The sequence below is a fragment of the Thalassophryne amazonica genome, chromosome 21 (genome assembly GCF_902500255.1).
Source record: "Thalassophryne amazonica chromosome 21, fThaAma1.1, whole genome shotgun sequence".
Lineage (NCBI taxonomy): Eukaryota > Metazoa > Chordata > Actinopteri > Batrachoidiformes > Batrachoididae > Thalassophryne > Thalassophryne amazonica.
In genome coordinates this window covers 23,956,172-23,977,171 of record NC_047123.1, presented here as the reverse complement: position 1 = coordinate 23,977,171, position 21,000 = coordinate 23,956,172, and the positions used below count along the sequence as shown (strand labels likewise).

Below are 21,000 nucleotides of genomic sequence, written 5' to 3'. Positions count from 1 at the left end.
AAATGAGTCTTTAAATGTGACTTAAAAGTCTCCACAGTATCCAATTGCCAAATGTGTGCCAAATTGGTCTTGCAGAGTAATGGAAACAGAAAATAATTTGAATACATAATATAAACTGATCCAATAATGTAATAGTGTACATTTTAATACTGCACAAAGCACCCAAATCAAGTAAATCAGAAATCAGATTAACCTTGTTTTAAATAATGAGTAATAAAGACATGCATAGTTGATAATATCTACAATAGGAAATTATTAAATTAAAAATACCAAAAAAGAAAAAGCTTCAGAATGCAATATTCAACAGAAAATTATTTTTAAAATGTCCCCAGAACACCCCCCCCCACAAGCCTTGCCCGTGACACCGGTGCGCATCTTAACCCTTTATACTGAGAAGCCTTAACACTCAAAATATAACAATATAAAATATATAATATAAACACAAACTGAACTTAAAGCTAACTGAAAACAATCTTAATATTAAACTAACTGACTGTAACCCTGACAGTAAAATGTAACTTGAACATAAAGACAAAACTAAACATAGAATTAACTGAATCTAACGACAAATATAAAGCAAACTGATCACAAATACACTCAAATAAATGCAAACCTAACTGGACACAAAGCTAGCTAAACATAATTATTCCACAGTAAAAGCCAGAATAACTGAACGTAAAATGAAGTGAAACCAAAACAAATGTAAAACAAACTGAACATAAATACATCCAAATAAAAGCAAAGCTAGTTGTGGATAAAGTTAGCTAAATATAATTGTCACAAAATAAAAGCTAGCATAACTGAATATAAACCAAACAACTTAAAGCTCAGACAAATATTTTGTCTGTTTGCTGATGACCGGGGTGGCAATCAGCAAAGCGAGTTTAAAATATAAACCAGGTTTATCATTGATCACTGCGCAGAAATTAGACCTCAGGACAAAACCCGCACAGAGTTCCTATAACACCAAACTGACCCAAAATCATTTCTGAGTTCTGCTTTTCAGCATATCTTTATTTATTCTTTATTAACCTGTATTACATCATTAAAAAGTAAGTGGTTACATATTGTAGGTCACAGTTAATAGGTTGTGGCAACAATGAGGTCTGGGAGCATGTAGTGGTGCTACACATCACTACATCCACCACTCTACGGAATCACCTTAAGTCCGGGCTGGCAACAACCCAGACATACAGTGCATCTGGAAAGTATTCACAGTACAATTATTCCACATTTTGTTATGTTACAGCCTAATTCCAAAAGGTACAGCCTTAATCCAAATGGTGCATCAACAACGTATTGATCAAATGGTGTGAATACTTACATGTGATTTCTTAGTTTTTTTATTATTATTTTTTAATAAATTTGCAACAAAAAAAAATCCTAAACTTTTTTCATATTGTCATTACTGGGTATTGTGTGTAGAATTTTGAGGAAAAAAAATGAATTTTAATAATTTTTTAATAAGGCTGTAAATAACAAAATGTGGAAAAACTGTGAATACTTTTCTGATGCACTGCAGCCAGCCACTTTTCACTTCAGTCTTCTGGCTGAGCTGAAACATACAAAAAGGCAAAATTTAAATATGTCCCTTTTGGGCTACTGTATCAACATACCCGCTCCTATGTAAGATCCATCCCTGGTTCTCAAGACCAGGCACCTAAGTGGCTCTACTCTACTCTTTTCTACTCTCCCATTTTGCTCTTCCTTTTTAGATATTTAGATATAACTACAGAGGCATAAAGCTGATCAGCCACAGCATGAAGTTATGGGAAAGAGTAGTAGAAGCTAGGCTTAGAAAACAGGTGAAGATCTGTGAGCAGCAATATGGTTTCATGCCGAGAAAGAGCACTACAGATGCAATGTTTGCTCTGAGAATACTGTTGGAAAAGTACAGAGAAGGACAGAGAGAGTTACATTGTGTGTTTGTGGACTTAGAAAAAGCTTATGATAGGGTGCCAAGAGAAGAGTTGTGGCATTGTATGAGGAAGTCTGGAGTGGCAGAGAAGTATGTTAGGGTAGTGCAGGACATGTACAAGAATAGTGTGACAGCGGTGAGATGCGCAGTCGGAATGACAGACTCATTCAAGGTGGAGGTGGGATTACACCAAGGATTAGCTCTGAGTCCTTTCTTGTTTGCAGTGGTGATGGACAGGTTGACAGATGAGATCAGACAGGAGTCCCCATGGACTATGATGTTTGCAGATGACATTGTGATCTGTAGTGAGAGTAGAGAGCAAGTTGAGTCTAGTCTGGAGAAGTGGAGATATGCTTTGGAGAGAAGGGGAATGAAAGTCAGTAGAAGCAAGACTGAGTACATGTGTGTGAATGAGAGGGAGCCCAGTGGAATAGTGCAGTTACAAGGAGTAGAAGTGGTGAAAGTAGATGAGTTTAAATATTTGGGGTCAACTGTTCAAAGTAATGGAGAGTGTGGTAGAGAGGTGAAGAAGAGAGTGCAGGCAGGGTGGAGTGGGTGGACAAAGGTGGCAGGAGTGATTCGTAACTGAAGAATATCAGCAAGAGTGAAGGGGAAAGTTTACAAAACAGTAGTGAGACCAGCTATGTTGTATGGTTTAGAGACAGTGGCACTAACAAAAAACAGGAGACAGAGCTGGAGGTGGCAGAGCTGAAGATGTTGAGATTCTCTTTGGGAGTGACAAGAATGGACAAGATTAGGAATGAACATATCAGAGGGACAGCTCAGGTGGGACGGTTTGGAGACAAAGTCAGAGAGGAGAGATTGAGATGGTTTGGACATGTGCAGAGGAGGGACCCAGGGTATATAGGGAGAAGGATGCTGAGGATGGAGCCACCAGGCAGGAGGAGAAGAGGGAGACCAAAGAGGAGGACATGCAGGTGGTTGGTGTGACAGAGGAAGATACAGAGGACAGGGTGAGATGGAAACGATTGATCTGCTGTGGCGACCCCTAATGGGAACAGCCGAAAGACAAAGAAGAAGAATACTGGCATAGTTGTTATGTGTCGGACGCAGCCCGGAGAACCGACCAGCGTTTGAAGGACCCAGTATGAAATAAGCAGAGCACGGTACAAAGGATAACAGTGTTTAATAAACATAACAGTGAAGTGATACGAAAACAACAAAAGAGTGCGCGGTCTGGCGTGGTGGATTGCGGTGCGCTCCCAGCAGCGCTAACGGTCCGGAGCCAGAAAACTGTTCGGACCCAAGGACCCCGCCGACACCCCCCAGGTGGCCGCGACAAACCGAGTCTGTGAAAGAAGAAATCATTATGTGAGTCCACACTCAACACACAGAGAGACCACTCAAATTGGCTTAATTGCAAATCAGCTTCCCACCCTGCAGGCATAGAACAAACACCCTGTTCACAAAACTCCACTGCAGTGGAAGCTGACCCAAACGACCAACATACAGCTCAATATAATAAGGTGTGAGGGACACCACATTTACTGACTGTATAAATGTTAGTCACAAACCAAACGTACCTCAGGAAGTGTGCTGACGAGCGTGAGACCTCACCCCCTCCTCTTTCACAGACCATGCATCAAACCTGGACATTCTCTGCATCCACTGATGGGAGATGGCTCTAGAGACGACGATCTCACCCGTCTGGTCACAAGGTCAAGTCTCTGGCAAACACACACTGTGCACTCCAGACTTAAATGCCACCATGTTCCAATCCGTGTAGATGCACCACAGCTGTGAGTCCTGACGAGCTGCACGTGATCAGCCTCAGGTGATCAGGGTGAGGTCCTGATAAACTCAGCTACACAGCCACTCAGTCCCAAATGCGCACCACCTGGGAGGAAAACCAAAAGACAGAAACAGAAGACACACAAAAGCCAGCCAGGCAGGCCAGCCACAACAATAGTTCCACCTTAGACTTGGAATATAATATAAAAGATATACCTTACTGAATTTTCATGAAAACACATCAGTTCATTGTTGCAACTAATTATACGTAGACAGCTATGAATGCTATTTATGCTAATGAGCGCCCCTAAATTCTACACACTGTAGCTTTAAGGGTTTTTGTTCCCCCTGCAGCCTGTTTATTTTTAGGTTTGACAGAAGGTCTGTGAGGCAAAATGAAGACACGTGGACCACAATAATGGTTCTGGATCGCGTTCTTTGAAAGCATGTTGTTCAGATTCGGTGTCATTCTCACTCCGGAGTCTTCGGACGTCGAGGTTTTCGTGTTGGGTTCGCGTGCAGAAATGGGTCAGTGGGATCCGAACAGAGCGGTCCGGATGCAGGCCTCACAAAGAGTCCTGTCGCCGCACGAACCGGGTCTGTGGATCGCCGACGTGCAGCTGTCAGAACCCGTCCGAGACCCGCTGTGGTTCAAGTTCCTCAAGCGTCTCAGAGGGGATTTTATCTGGGAAGGTAAAGTGACGTCACTCAGAGCTGATCGCTCATATGGTGTAATTCGCGTTTGGAACCGCATGATGGCAGTGCAGGCAAACAAAAGACCATTCAATGTTCAGCAAATCAGCAGGTCAGCTTTGATTTAAGGGTGTTAACTTTCAAATCAGGCGAACACTACAGCAAATACTTTTAAGGGAACAAAAGTAGCTCTGCAGAGTATCATAATAGTATATATATTTGCTGTTAAACCCTCATGTAGCGCTCCGGTGTTTGAGGTTTGTGTTCATTGGTGGTAAAAACCCCTGTGTTTACTCAGGCAAAGCTTCTTCTGATTGTTAACACAAATAAGTGCAGGGTGTTCTTGATCTAGTCAACTGCTGCAAAAAGGATTTTCATCATCAGGGGTTGAATTCTTGTTAATTTGTCCAAACAACTGACATGAGGTGATGGTCTACTAGTTTAGCATTGGACTTGAGTGAAGTCCTTAATCTCCAAGTTGTTCCTGGTGTGCAGTGAGCACCCTGCATGACAGCTCCCTGATATTGGTGTGTTAATGGGTGAATGTGAGGCATCTTTGTAAAGTAAGTTGGCATTTCTGATTCAGATGGAAAAGTGCTGTATAAATGCAGTCAATTTATATTGTTGCTGATGGGTTTATTTTGATTCTTCACTCTTATCGTTACTTGCTTGTGTGCTGCTGATGGCAATATCGACAGTTAACAGCAACCAACAACTTTTTTGTGTTTTCTTGTAGCTCTGCAGCAGATTATCCAATCATTACGAAAAGGAAATGTCTACAATTCACCCAGTGTATCTGCACTTTGATTTCCTCTTTATTGTTTGCTTTCAAGTCCAACACGGTGTGAGACAAGGTACAAATATTAATGGGCCAAACTACACAGGATCACTGGCTTATATAGTAAACTGAATGTCTTTAGACCAGCAGATGAAAAATGTGCTTTTGTTTTGACATAGAACCATTACTTTTAGCTGTGTCTGATTTATCTCTCTAAGAAAAAAAAACAAAATAAAAACATCATAGCTCATTGTTTTTCTTTCTCTCTTTCTTTCTCAACAACAGTCCCAAAATGTGCCGTTAGTCTCCAGCCTGCTTAAAATCTGTTTTGTTTCTCACCAGGCAATGGGCCCAGTCACGACCGGTGTTGTTCATATGATGACAGAAATGCCGTGGATGGAGTTTACTGCCACCCAATTGGTCACTGGATCGAAAAAACAGGACAAACAGACGAGATGAGACACACCACCAACTTTTACTTTGGTGTGGCCGATTTGAAAGCCATGCATTTTTCCAGGTAATCATATTATAACTCGAAGAAATAGTGGAGTGAGTGAGTGAGTGAGTGAGTATGTTCGTGTTCGACTACTCATCCAAGGTGCTTGGACTTATTTCCACAAACCGTGTGTGCATGGAGGTTGACCCCATGGCAAAGGTCAAGGTCATTGGGATCAAAGTCAAAAATAAGATAGGTACACATATGTAGGTGGGTGTGCAGGTGGGTTCTGCAGTTGGCCAAGTGACATAATATCTACCAAAGGTCAATCATTTGGGTCAAGGCCATTGGGTTCAAAGGTCAGAACTTTGATTAGTAGTAAAAGTGTCACACATGAAGAGAAGCGTTCAAGAATAGCCCAGGAAAGGTCAGATTTCCACAAAAGAAGAAGAAAAAAAATCAATCATTAGAGTCAAGATCATTGAGATCAAAGTCAAAACTGATGTGTTTCCACATTGATTTGTACCAAATTTGGTAAATATATGAAGATGGGTTATGGAATTGCACAAGTGAGGTCAAATTTGTCAAAGGTCAATCACTGGGGTAAAGATCATTGGGGTCAAAGGACAAAAATAAGATTGGCACACATTTGTAGGTGGGTTCTCCAATTGCCAACGCAACATCAACCTCTATTAAAGGTCAATCATTTGGGTCAAAGTCATTTTTTTTTCTTCCGCTGTGATTTGTACCAAATACATATGGAGAAGTGTTCTAGAATTGCTCAGGAAATGTTACATTTCCCAAAAGTCAGTCATTGGGGGTCAAGGTTAATGGGATTAAACTTCAAAATTTAAGTTTTTCAGTTTGATTTGTACCAAATTTGCAAAATATGTGGAGATGGGTTCTGGAATTGCCCAGGTGTGGTCAAATTCGCCAAAGGTCAATCACAGTGGTCGGAAGTCACATTCCATACCCATTCTGGTCTTCATGCCCACGGGTACTATGACATAGTATAAAAAAAACATTTTTTTTTTCTTTTCAAGAAAGGGTGTTGAACTTGAAACCTCCATTGTATGCAACTCTGTAAAGTGATCTTGAATGGATTTTCAACAATGTGACCCCTTTTAATTTGTGTGGCATGCTCAAAGAGGGCGTGGCAAGCTACAGCTCCTTTCCATTTAATGCTTCACACTGTGGGTTTGAATGAACCATAGATTGGATTTGTTGCACATTTTCACAGAATTGCTTCAATGAAGCCACTGTCCGTGCATTCCTATTATAAAGCCAAATACATTACGCCTTTATGTGAGGTACAGGAGGAATTAGCTTGAGTTCCCCCGAGGCAGCGAGAACATAACTTGCATAAGAATGAGGATGCACGCCGTTGCATCAGGCTTTAATTTGTGACTGATGCCCTTACAAGGTTTATGCCAAGGACCTGTGTTCAGTAGACTGCACTGTGCCCTTGTTTCCTGCCCATTAATAGCTTTTTAAATTAGCCTGTCAGACATTCCCACACAAAAGCCCCAAAAAACTAAACACTCTCACCTCTGCAAATTATAATGTGATTCAAAGAGACTTTAATGTACTTTTTTTTCTCATGGCTTTGAGGTCTGTTTTTGTGAAGGCGTATCATTACTTCACTGCGTCCTGATATGCAGCATTCAATTATGGGGATATTTTTAAAGCCAATTTTGACAAACATGAGAGAGGAGGAAAAAAAACTACAGTCACTCACAGCTTATGACAGAAGCAACTGAATATGTGATAGCACGAGCATCTCGAGGGGTGCTCAGTGGCACACTAATCAAAATTCTTTAATATTTAAGTGTCTGATTCCACTTAGGTTTGCTAAATTAAATCATATGCTAGTGTGAAGGTCATTAATGCCATTGTCAAGCTAACTTTTACGCTAATCAGGACTTCAACCAGCAACCATGAGTGGAGAAGATCAGTACTCTAATCACCAATCCACAAAACCCCTCATTTGCTCAAAAACAAGTTTTAAAGCTGCAGTATGTACGATTTACTGCCACCTAGCGGTCAGGTTGCAGATTGCATTATACCGTTGTCAGCCGTAATTTTGCTTCCCTGCACGTTTTTTGCTTATTTAGTATGTGTCATCCTCCAGGTCATGAAAATCAGGGTTTTCAAACTTGCTACCAACCAGTGGATAATGACTCGTCTTTTTTCTTCAGTCTTTTTGTTTGAAATCAGTTTTAACCAGGTTTGAATTAATGATATGTCTTAGAATAATGTGGCGAGTTTGTCAAAAAAATTGAGACCTACCGTACGTACAACAGAACAGCCAAATTATCAACATTGAACACAATGTGTCACAAATAGTCCTGGGCCTGGTTTTGTAAAGCAGCCTAATCTTTTAGTCTACTAAACTCAATCGAGTAAGGTTAATCACCCAACATTAGCCATCTAATCTGTTTCACTTCGATGGCTAAACTTGTAGATTAGCCATTATACATTAGTTGACTATTTCCACTGGCATAGTCGGTCTCGTGAGTACCGTTGCCAAGAAACACCTCCAGTGTGCGTAGTTTTGTTTACTTCCGAGATGGTCGTCTGCTACAAACATGGCCAAGTCCGATGCACCAGAGGAGAAGCGCTCCCAGCTTTGGCGTCCGTAAACATCTCCAATGGATTATTTCAGTCCCGGAACACCCACTCCCGCCGCAAGGCTCTCCTTTCTTCCTGCTCCATCAATTAATTGGTGGTATGATAGCTTCCATTTTTTGAGGTACGTAAGGCACTGACGTTTTGTTGACTAAAATACGATTAGCTTCCTCTGTAGCAGGCTAAAAGCTATAGTAGGCTTACGTGAAACTTTAGCTGACTAAGGGCTTTGTGCAACAACTATCGTCAAAGGATTAGGCGATTAAACAAGATTAGACCACTTTATAAAACCGGACCCTGGTCTCCCTTATTGTGTTTTGTTCTCATCCTCTTAAATCATCAGAAGTCGCAGGTTAGCAACATGTAAAAACATATAACGTATACAAATAAATGACTTTTTTTCTGCTTTTTAAAAAAAAAAATTTTTTATCTTTGTTGCCTCCCAGGGTGCTGCCGCGGATTTGGCTGGGCAGTTGCCCTCGACAGGTGGAACACGTGACCGTCAAACTAAAATACGAACTGGGCGTTACTGCAGTGATGAACTTTCAGACAGAGTTGGATCTGGTGAACAACTCGTACGGTTGCAGGCGTAACCCTGAGGAAACCATGACCCCTGACACCATGATGTATTTGTACAGAGACTACGGCCTGGTGTACGTTTGGATGCCCACACCAGACATGAGCACTGAGGGTGAGGAGGATTTTAGTTTAGCAACATTCGTGAATAACTTTGACATCATAGTGACACATGAACTGATAGGAAGCAATAATGTTGTAGTACTCAAGTCCAGTCTTGGTCTCGCCACCTTCTCAAGCACTCCAAAGTCCCATAGTCAGAACCAGACTTTGGGACTTAGGAGTGTTAATTCTACACTTTAAATAATAAGTACACTTGGATGCAAACAACACTGTAAACAATATCCGTGAATTTAACAGTGGAAAACTAATTGTACAAAACCTTAATACGATCAGCTACTGAGCACAATGCAACTGTTTTTCCAATCAAACTCTGTAGCATCTAGACAAGTGGCTAGAGACTTTTGGAAAAGAAACTGAAACAAGCTAAACTTGTAATGACTTGAAAAAAAAGTTTTGGAGTTTCAAGGCTCTACTTCATGAAAACCAATATTCCTAGCAGGTTTTCTTCTATTTGTGGAATTATTTGAGGAATAACTGCACTAAGCAAAAATCTCCTCAATGGAGGTTCTTGATCTGGCTCGCAGTGGTTTCACTTCAGTTTGTGTAGTTTAATGTCATTGCTCATTTTCTTTATTTGAAATTAATTTATTTAGCAAAAGACAAAGTGTAATAAAAGTAGGTTGTTGTTAACACGTGACCTTGTTTTGGCGTGCAGGTCGGATCAGGATGCTTCCCCAGGCGGTGTTCCTGCTTCACGGCCTCCTGGAGAATGGCCACACAGTCTACGTCCACTGTAACGCCGGAGTGGGCAGGTCCACGGCGGCGGTGTGTGGCCTGCTGATGTACGTCCTCGGCTGGAGTCTGAGGAAGGTGCAGTACTATGTTGTGGCCAGGAGGGCGGCGGTGTACATTGATGAGGAAGCTTTAGTCAAAGCTCAGGCAGACTTCATCCAAAAGTTTGGACAGCTACGGTCATCCACCTCATACCCAGAAACATAACATTTTTTTTTTTAAGCGCTTGAAAGAATTGACATTGAATGTAGCTGTAGTCTGAGAAAAATTAGTAAAATTACAGAGGACGATTTTAACTTTTTAAATATTTCCTGTTGATCCTTTAATGAAGAAAATACACTCAACAAAAATATAAACGCAACACTTTTGGTTTTGCTCCCATTTTGTATGAGATGAACTCAAAGATCTAAAACTTTTTCCACATACACAATATCACCATTTCCCTCAAATATTGTTCACAAACCAGTCTAAATCTGTGATAGTGAGCACTTCTCCTTTGCTGAGATAATCCATCCCACCTCACAGGTGTGCCATATCAAGATGCTGATTAGACACCATGATTAGTGCACAGGTGTGCCTTAGACTGCCCACAATAAAGGCCACTCTGAAAGGTGCAGTTTTATCACACAGCACAATGCCACAGATGTCACAAGATTTGAGGGAGCGTGCAATTGGCATGCTGACAGCAGGAGTGTCAACCAGAGCTGTTGCTCGTGTATTGAATGTTCATTTCTCTACCATAAGCCGTCCTCCAAAGGCGTGTCAGAGAATTTGGCAGCACATCCAACCAGCCTCACAAGCGCAGACCACGTGTAACCACACCAGCCCAGGACCTCCACATCCAGCATGTTCACCTCCAAGATCGTCTGAGACCAGCCACTCGGACAGCTGCTGAAACAATCGGTTTGCATAACCAAAGAATTTCTGCACAAACTGTCAGAAACCGTCTCAGAGAAGCTCATCTGCATGCTCGTCGTCCTCATCGGGGTCTCGACCTGACTCCAGTTCGTCGTCGTAACCGACTTGAGTGGGCAAATGCTCACAATTCGCTGGCGTTTGGCACGTTGGAGAGGTGTTCTCTTCACGGATGAATCCCGGTTCACACTGTCCAGGGCAGATGGCAGACAGCGTGTGTGGCGTCGTGTGGGTGAGCGGTTTTCTGATGTCAATGTTGTGGATCGAGTGGCCCATGGTGGCGGTGGGGTTATGGTATGGGCAGGCATCTGTTATGGACGAAGAACACAGGTGCATTTTATTGATGGCATTTTGAATGCACAGAGATACCGTGACAAGATCCTGAGGCCCATTGTTGTGCCATACATCCAAGAACATCACCTCATGTTGCAGCAGGATAATGCACGGCCCCATGTTGCAAGGATCTGTACACAATTCTTGGAAGCTGAAAATGTCCCAGTTCTTGCATGGCCGGCATACACACCGGACATGTCACCCATTGAGCATGTTTGGGATGCTCTGGACCGGCGTATACGACAGCGTGTACCAGTTCCTGCCAATATCCAGCAACTTCACACAGCCATTGAAGAGGAGTGGACCAACATTCCACAGGCCACAATTGACAACCTGATCAACTCTATGCGAAGGAGATGTGTTGCACTGCATGAGGCAAATGGGAGGTTTTTCCTTCCCACTGTAGCCAAGTGCTTGCTCACAGGGGGTCGTTTTGACCGTTGGGGTTTTACATAATTATTGTATGGCCTTGCCTTACAATATAAAGCGCCTTGGGGCAACTGTTTGTTGTGATTTGGCGCTATATAAAAAAATTGATTGATTGATTGAAATGGTGGTCACACCAGATACTGACTGGTATCCCCCCAATAAAACAAAACTGCACCTTTCAGAGTGGCCTTTTATTGTGGGCAGGGTCTAAGGCACACCTGTGCACTAATCATGGTGTCTAATCAGCATCTTGGTATGGCACACCTGTGAGGTAGGATGATTATCTCAGCAAAGGAAAGTGCTCACTATCACAGATTTAGACTGGTTTGTGAACAATATTTGAGGGAAATGGTGATATTGTGTATGTGGAAAAAGTTTTAGATCTTTGAGTTCATCTCATACAAAATGGGAGAAAAACCAAAAGTGTTGCATTTATATTTTTGTTGAGTATAAAATCAAGTATTATATATTAAAGTTTTGAATTGAAGTGATTTTTAGCTTGATGAATATGTGCAAAACATCTGGCTGTTGTATTCTAAAGCAAAATAATGAAAAATAAATAAATAAATAAATAAAAAAGCTGAGGAATATGTCATTCTTTTTCCACCTTGAGTTATATTTTCCTTGTACCGTTACAGCAAGCACCCTGTTATTATTTAAAGAGCTACACTGTGCAGGATTTAGGGGCGTTTATTAGCAGAAATGGAATATAGCATTCATTTCCATCTGTTCACTAACGTATTGAATGAGTTTAAGAACCTTCAATTGAGGATCATACATATTGCTGATCAAAAGAGAAGGGAGTAGGAATCCATGTCGCTAAAGAAGCAAAAATGTGAAGGGAAACAATTTGACTGGTGACAGCATAAGGCAATGTGCAACCTCACCACTAGATGACACCCAATCCTACACACTGTAGCTTTAAGGAAACCATACAACAAATGATGATCACAATAGCTGCCTTTTGACACAATGTCAATCAAATTTTTCAAACACACCCACCGAACTAAGTGTCATACATCAGATATTAGCATTTCTCAAAGTGTCCTAAGGACTTAAAAAAAAAAATCTATAATTTGCTACAAACAAGACTTGAGGATGATAAATAACTCTTGTTTTCCACCTGGTTGCGTCTCCTCGCCTCTAAAGTCTTTGAGCGTGTGGGCGTCGGGGTAATCAGCGGATTGCCGAGGTAGCTCCCTGCTCTTAGCTGGGCAGGTCTTCTCTATTTCACTCAACCTTTAGCACGAGCGTCGGCTGCCTTCAGCCGCCTCAGGATCAGCTCCTTGACTGGCGCAGGCTGCTGGTTCTCTTTGCTCTCGCCAGCAAAGTGGACCTTCTTCTTGCCGGGGGAGAGGTTCTCCAGCATATCTACAACCAGACAGTAAGGAGATGAAAAAAAATATACCATCCATCAAGCAGCTCCAGTGCATAAAAACCACACTAATCTAACCATAAGCATGAAAAAATAACTGCCTGGGTTCCGTACCTAAATCTTTGGTGTAGAACGGTGGCAGGCACCTCTGTTGCTGGAGACAACTGTAACTCTTCATTAAAATCTCTGCTCTGAAATTCACGAGGAGGAGGAACAAATCAGTCAGCAAAATGGGACTCTGAGAATTAGCAATTACATTCCTTGCTGTTGTCACAACAACGCAAACACTTTTACCTTTTCAGCTTCTGGTTTGCAAGACTCTCCCGCACGCAGAGCTCCCGCTCTCTTTCTGCAAAGGAAACAACAAAGGTTGGAATAATAATTTCCTCAAGACACACCATCTGCCTGTCTTTTGCATCAGATCAGGTACACTATGTAATTTTGTTGTCTTCTCTTTTTTTTAGGAGGATGGTGAGGAAAACTAAACATTTTTGAAAAGTATATTGTGTAAGCATTCAGACAACCAGTGGTTTCCATTTGCATTAGACCTTCTTTTTCTTCATTGTTATTGCTGTGACAGCGGTCTGGACCATTAGTCAGTTCACTATGTAATTTAGTGGCTTTTTGGGGGGTGGGGTGGAAAACCAAACATTTTTTGAAAATTTTCATGAAAGAAAAACCCACGACAGCTTAAGCTAAAAGTGTATATCGGCAATGAAGGGGAAGCAGGAAATATCTGCAGAGGTACCAGCTCTACTGAGTCTGAAGGCAGCAGCTATTATGTCGTTATGGGCCACGCCCACTGGTGTAGCTGTGTAACAGGACTCGTCAAGGAATCCATTTTCATTGTGCACATACATTCACTTGATTGCTGTAAAATCATCCCAGAAAGGTTTAGTCATTAGAATCACAGCTCTAGGTAATTTAGAAGCAGAGATAATGGACACAGTTTTAGAGTTGTCAGTTTGTAAAATCCAAAATGGCGACCACGTGGTGAGGTTGAGCTTCTCCAATTTTGCTACCATTGCATTCCTTGGCCCTGAAAACTTAAATTTAGCTGTTTAACTCAAAACTCTATGTTGCCTAGAAGATAAGATATTGACAAACTCATTTTTATGGTCACCATTTTGAAAGCCAAGATGGCGGTCATACTATTCATGCTATTTCATTTGTCTAAGGTTCCTTATAATCAGAAATCATCTCATCTGAAAAAAACAACAACAAATACGTTATGGTTTTAATTCAGTGGAATGTCGTACTAGCTTGGTTTTTTCATGCGCCATGCCATTGAAGCTAATGGGTTTTAGAGGGATGCGCGACACATTAATGCCAAGAACGCGTTCAGTGTGAAAAGCCCTAGACCTTCCTCGTGTGAAGAGCCTTGCAGCAGCTTTGTTGTTATTTGGCGCTATATAAATAAAATGAATTGAACTGAATTGAAAGGACACCCCCACCATCTTACATTTTGCTAATTTAATGCTTTTCTCTCCTCTCCAGCCTCTTCATTCACATTTCTGCATCATTTGTGGCCAATCAGCTGTCTGCCCTCAGCTCATGGATCAAACAGTAGCTGGATGCTGCTCTTTAAGTATCCTGACTGTTGTGGTGTTCCGTCTTGCAGATGCATCACTGCACAAACCGCTGCTTTCGTTTTTAAAGTCGTTCTATGGGATTAAGAGGAGATGTTTCATTTTCCACCCAACTACTCCATTACCGCCTCCTAACAGCCCTCTGAGGCTGCACTTAATGAAGATCTTATACCGCTTTTTTTTTTAAACTGACAATTATGTGAGTCTACGGGTTGAGCTGCATTACATCAAAGGCCTTAAAATGAATATTACGTTTGTCAAGCGAGACTAATGAAACAAACGTCATAAAGATGTGCAGCTCTGCCGACGTGTGCGGCACACTCACGCTCCAGCCGCTCCTCACGCTGCTTCAGCTCCTTCTCTCGCTCCCGCAGCGCCTGCTCCTGAGTCTGATCTGTGCAGTAGACGGCGCTTCAGTCGGCTTGGGAGGAGGCAGGTCAGAGACGGCAGATCTCCGGGGACGCGCTTGGTTCCTCCTCTTCTCCTCAGCCACCGCGTTCGCCAGCAGACTGCTCTGAAGGATGGACTCCACGGATGGCCTCAGGTAGTCCTGTAAGACAGGAGACAGGAGAAGCGCTTACAGCAACTTATTTAAAACATGTCAAGTTTTTGAAAAGAATGGAAAAAACCCAAATGCCTAAAAAAGAAAGAGATTAAAAAGGGAAGTAGTAAGTAAAACAGCAGACACAAACTGCTTCCACAAACAACAGCGATGGTGAACATTTAAACTGTAACAACAGACTCCATCAGTTTGCCACCACCGGGTTAAAAAATGCCTTATACAGGAACAATCATTAAGGTTAGAATACATATGGAATTTTGTCAAAAGCACATCTTTACATTCCAGAACTTAGTTCTGTGAGAGTCTGGAATACTTCCCAGAACTCTGACACCTTATTGCTTACCCACACTTTGAATTGACAACTTTGCTCCACTAACTTAAAAAAAAAAAAGTTGCTAACTATTTCAACCAAAGCGTCAATGACGCTGTAGCTCTAACTGACCCATTCTGCCAATTTGAAGAGCTGACTTTGGCTATGATTAGTAAGTTAGAACAGGAAACAAGACAACAGCTGTGGGTCTCACAGTTTGTTTGTTTTGTGTCTCGTCTTCTTCTTTGCATTAATGATGGAAAAACTTAACACTGCTGAATGACTTAAGACGATCAGTACAAACTCATTTACGGGTGGAGACAGTCTCAGTCTGTTCCACCCCAAAGCAACACCACAACAGAAATTCAGACAATTCTAATCAGATAAATCACACAAAGAAAAGGAGTAATCACGAACACAGAACGAGACAGATGTTCAAAGCTTTTCTCACCTTCAAACGGAGCATTTTGCGTAAGGTCGTTTAAGTCATCAGAATATCTGTAAGGGATTCTCCTGAACTTCCCCTCCTTGATCTTCTCGGCCAGCTCTTTTTGGTTGTAAGCAGTAAACGGGGGGCTAAATGAGAAATTAAAAAAAAAAAAATCAACTCTGGAAAAAAACTCACTGGAAAAGTGTAGGAGGTTCAAACTTACATTAATGCGCACAGTTCATACATCAGACACCCGAGTGACCAAATATCAGACTTTTCATTGTAGGACATGAGATTCATCTGTTCCTGACAAGGGGGGTGGGGGACAAAAGTGTGACAACAATGGAAGGCCTTTTTTGTAAAAGCATCGGATGAAACAGTATCTGATTTTAAAGGTAGTGTTAGTGTTTTGTTCGTTAATCATAAAGCAGATTTTCAACATGCGCAATCACATTTGAGTTTTGAGGACACTTAACAAAAAATTCATCTATTCAAGAGTACTGGACAGATAAAACCAAATGGTTGTACAATAATTGACCATTCAAAAAGGATAAATGCAAACAAATGTCCCCCACCCCACAAAAATACTTATATTTATCAAATCCTTTGAAGAACTTTGGGAATTCCTCTTAGAAAAAGACAGAACAAAGAGAAACAACAAGTAGCGCTCACTGGAGACATGTAGTACGGCGTGCCGACGAAGCGTCTTTGCAAAACTGGTGTCGTGGTTCAGGATCCGCGCGAGGCCAAAAGTCGCCAGCTTAACGTTCTGTTTAATATCGAGGAAGATGTTTGCAGGTTTCCAAGGTCCCGGTGAAGCACAGGGGCTCTGCCGTCGCTCCGCCCGGTGGCACTCCTTCAGTGCCAACGTGAGCTGTGTCATGAAGCCCGCAGAATGAACTCTTCCTCCAATAACGCCTGCCCATAGTTAACACAGAAATACACAATTAACACACCGTTGCACCGCCAAAGAATAAATCCTTCTTTCTTGAATTTATAGCATACAGGACCAAAGGTAAATTAAGGATCACATGGTCACCTCTCTTGATGCATCGGGTAATGAGGACTGGACAGGTCCCCTCCCTCGCAAGTACTCCATGACTATGTATAAAGTTGTGTTTTGCGATCAATGACACGGTCGTAATATCTGCAATGTTGGGGGTGCTGGAGCTCCCGCAGGAGGTTCACCTCTGACACCAGCATCTGCTTTTCATTCTCTTCCTGGTGCCATAATCCAGCTCCTTCCCACAAGAACCTGTAGAATCACAAAAGGTTTCATGAAAGAAACATCCCCACTCCAATCGAATTTCAGGCAATATATGAACTCTGAGGCATGCGCCAAAAAAGATATTTGACACAGTGTATCAAGCTTTGTCTCCCTGCCCAAGTATGTTGTTTGAAGCTCCCCAAAAATCAATACCTTACTTTTTACTCCTGAACGTTAAAACTGTAGTATGTAAACTTAACAGACAGCATACGTTGCTTCCTGAATTCTATAAAAATAGAAAAAAAATGTTTTTTTTTTAAAAGTGTCAGGAGCTCTGCTCGTGTCATTTAATTTCCAACTATGTCTGGTTTACATGCGGTCCTGTTCAGAATTACTGCCACCCCTGATATTTAAGTACAGAATTTAAAACGTGTTCAGAAATAAAAAGCAAATGAACCAATTTTTAAAAAAATAAGAATTTGGAAAAAAAAAAATCCAATCATTTGGAACAGCAACAAAAATGCTTTAACACAGTGAAATGCAAAATACTAGAAAAAATGTACCTGTGATGATTCTTGGCACACTGATGAATAAATCATCAATTTTACAGCCATTTTCTTTCAAACAAGTCAGGGGGTGGATTGCATGAACATTTGTCTTGGCCTTCACTTACATTAATTACTAAGAGAAATTGCAGTTGCTCTGCAACCATTACTGGAATAAAACTGCAACTGTAGCAACTGTCATTGTGTAATTGTTATTATAACAAGTACTGATGTAACTACTGATGAAATAAATCACTATTGTAACAGGTGCCGCTATTATAATCATTTTTTAGAATAGTGGTTGAGTTTCACCCACTACTAATAATTAAAAAATATCGCAATCTAAAAATCTGCAAAGAGACGTCTCTATTCTTAGAAAGATGCATTAGTTAGTGGACATAGATGTGGTTGCAAACTTTTTCTCTCAGTTTTCCTACAGTACAGCCAGTGGGCAAGATGCTGCCATGTGCAGGTGGTTAGTCAGGTCACACACAACTCAATTAGTTGCAAATAACAAACTGGGACTATGCCGTGTACATAGTGACCCCAAGATGCCTACTGATTCTGGGGTCAAAAGGTGCAAGGTTACTGGTGCTACTTTGTAAAAAATAAATGTCACCACAGTAACTTCTTCACTGGCCGATTGTCACCAAATTTGATGCCTGTTAGGTACTTGACCCAAGAAGCCTACTGACCTTGGGTTCAAAAAGATCAAGATCACTAGTACATAATACCTTCGTTCTGAACAGTCTGATTGTCACCAAAACTTGGCATGTGTGTTGCGCATGGTGACCCCAAGAAGCCTACTGACTTGGGGATCCAAAGGTCAAAGGTCACAAATCACAAACTGTACTTTGTAAAATTCTTCTGCAGAAAAAGGTCGATTGTCAGTATTAAATTGATCAGCATTTGCCAGGGGCGTTGTGGGTTAAATCAGACTATGTATGCGCTTATTGTCTGTTGTCAGACAGTAGTTCGTAGTCCTGTCCAGTTGGGTGGCCGGGTAATGCACTCCAGTTTGCCATCATAACGTGTCCACAATTTCAACAAAAATCTCTCGCTTCAAATATAAACCCACTAAACTCTTCGGGCACTAAATACTCAGCTGGAAGTTTTTGTTTTTTTTGTTTTTTAACGTGACACAGGGTTTTGAAATTAACATTATTTTGAAAGCTTTACTCACTTTTCCGTCAGAATTTCGCTTTATTTTCTGGCATCTTCCATACGAGCCCGAACCGATGGTGTACAAAACCTCGTAGTCCTCAACACGAGAAGGGCATCGTTCTTCTTTCTTCTTTTGGTAGAAAACTGTTGCCAGGCGACAGAGACGCCGCGTAACGACAAACTTGATCTACAGTCAATAGTTTAAAATGGCAAATTAGTATCTTAATTTACTGCGGGCCCATGAGCGCCGTTATTACCGATTACTCATTATTTACACGAAAAAAAGTCTGTGTCATAGTTATTCGCTTGTATTTACCGCAAGGATCAAAACAGGAAGTGTTAGCTCCCCGTTTAAATTGGTGCCCGAACCCTCGAATATGATTGGTGTAGATGATTACTTCTTCACGGTGTTTTATTGACATAGTTTTAAGTTATTACCGCCACCTTCTGCATCGGGGTGTCAGCCAAAAATATATCTATATTTTTTTTCTTTAATTCAATAGAAGAAAATTAATGGCACAGTATTTTTTTTCTCTACGGAATCCAAGAAGTCTTTACGTTTGTTTATGTATTTATTTTTTTATTTTGTGTACAAAAAAATCAATTTTAAGTGGGAATAAATGGTTTGCCTGTAACAAATGAAATTTCATTTCAACATGCAAACTATGCCGTTTTAAATTAATTTTCACAAGAGGAAACTCATTTTTTGCCAAAATGTTCATGTAAGAAATTTTACACATTATACAATATGTTTTCACATGCAATATTACATTTGACTGGGTCAAAATTTGATTACAGATATCTGAGATCAGATAGCCCCCATGACCCTAAACTGGAATAAATGAATGAATATCTGCAATCAAATTTCAGTGCTGATAAGATGAGTGGAAATAGCAATTTCTCATTTCAGATATGAACAACTGCAATTTCTGATATGTCTGACATATCAATAATAGTGCAGCAGATAAGAGAATATTTAGAGCGAATCCTGCAAATGGTGGTAAAAGCATCAAATTTGGCAGAAATGGTCCTCAGACAATCCTCTTTTGAAAAAAAAAACGATTGGCCACTTGAATTTTCATTTGGCGTTCAGGTAGAGGTCAATTGAAGAATTACACAGGAGTCAAAATTAAAAGATGCTGCAATCATATGAAACCTATGCCACATTATTTGCCTGATCATAAAGATTCCAAAAAGGTATAGTTTGGATGGTCTGTAGCTGAATTCTATGGAGTTATGGGATAAAAACAGCAAGAATGATGACAAAGGTCAGTGTCAGTTTGTACAGGATCAAAAGTTAAAGTTGCTCCAATTTTGGTAAAAAGTGATGCAAATTACTAGTTTCAGTTAACACGGTTTTAAAAAGGAATAGTCTGGACCATGTATCATCCTTACTTATCATGTTACGGGGGTAACATATGTCACATATCATAGAATCCAATAGACGTTGACCTGTTTGACCTTTACTTTGGACACCAAGCATTCAACACTGTCAAAACTATCCATTTATTAATCCTATTAACATCACTAATAATTTGCATCACTTTTTATCAAAATTGGGAGGCAACTTTAACGTTTGACCTCTGTACAAAATGAAACTGAGCTTTGTCACCATTCTTGCTGTTTTTATCCTGTAACTCCACAGAATTCAGTCACAGATAGTCCAAACTATACCTTTTTGGAATATTTATGATCAGGCAAATAATGTGGAATATTTTGCAATATGATTAGAGCATCTTTTAATTTTGACCTCTGGGTAATTCTTTAATTGACCCCTACCTGACCACCGATTGAAAGTGCGAGTGGCAAATCATTTTTTTTTTTCAAAAGAGGAGTGTCTAAGGAGTATTTCTGACGAATTTGATGCTTTTATCACTATTTGCATGATTGTTTCAGTTAAATGCTGCACTATAAACCATTTTGGATAGGTGTTTCTAATTTGCATATTCTCTTAGGGTATGTCAGACAAATGTGCCATATCCTTTTCAAACATGGCAACTTGATGGTTTAAGTCCCCTCAAGGGGTATTGATTAGTTTTAATATGGTTTTAGGTCCCCTTAAGGGGTACTGATTAGATTTAAGATGGGTTTAGTCCCCTTAAGGGGTATTGATTAGGTCAAAATTTATTTTTGGCTCATGGACCACATCTCTAAAACAATTCTGGCAATTTACAATTTCATTTGGATATGTGCTCTACTTCCCTGTGACTGCTACTGATTAATTCAAACACTTGACTTCCATGATGCTCTTTGATTTATGGGGCTTTGCACTTGAATTATCACTAATTCACTTAACACTGAGAACCCGAAGCTACCAGGATAAATGTGCCAAATCAATTATGCAAGTGATTTGCATCCATCATACAGCAAACAAAACAAAAGTTACTTAAAAAAATCCAGACAAAATATCAAAAAAAAAAAAAAAAAGCGCACAAGAAGAACCCAAACACTCACGATGACTCAGCACAAAGCAAGTGGTTATGTTGAAGATACAGCGGTTATTAT

General features: G+C 40.7%; 1 protein-coding gene and 1 pseudogene across 1 annotated transcript; one reads left to right on the top strand and one right to left on the bottom strand.

Moving 5' to 3' along the window:
* The first annotated feature begins 3,909 nt into the window (after nucleotides 1-3,909).
* Nucleotides 3,910-9,887, top strand: epm2a (EPM2A glucan phosphatase, laforin). Its single transcript, XM_034162596.1, has 4 exons — nucleotides 3,910-4,363; nucleotides 5,484-5,658; nucleotides 8,652-8,896; nucleotides 9,560-9,887. Exons 1-4 carry the CDS (start codon nucleotides 4,117-4,119, stop codon nucleotides 9,841-9,843), a joined length of 951 nt encoding a protein of 316 aa, XP_034018487.1. The 5' UTR covers nucleotides 3,910-4,116; the 3' UTR covers nucleotides 9,844-9,887.
* A 2,368-nt stretch (nucleotides 9,888-12,255) lies between these two features.
* Nucleotides 12,256-18,356, bottom strand: LOC117503587 (annotated as a pseudogene).
* Between the last annotated feature and the right edge of the window lie 2,644 nt (nucleotides 18,357-21,000).

Excerpts from the sequence above, each read along its gene's own strand:
- epm2a (XM_034162596.1), top strand. The coding sequence starts at position 4,117 with ATGTTGTTCAGATTCGGTGTCATTCTCACTCCGGAGTCTTCGGACGTC. Across the intron at positions 5,659-8,651 it reads AAAGCCATGCATTTTTCCAG|GGTGCTGCCGCGGATTTGGC; the intron begins GTAATCATATTA and ends GTTGCCTCCCAG. Across the intron at positions 8,897-9,559 it reads ACCAGACATGAGCACTGAGG|GTCGGATCAGGATGCTTCCC; the intron begins GTGAGGAGGATT and ends TTTGGCGTGCAG.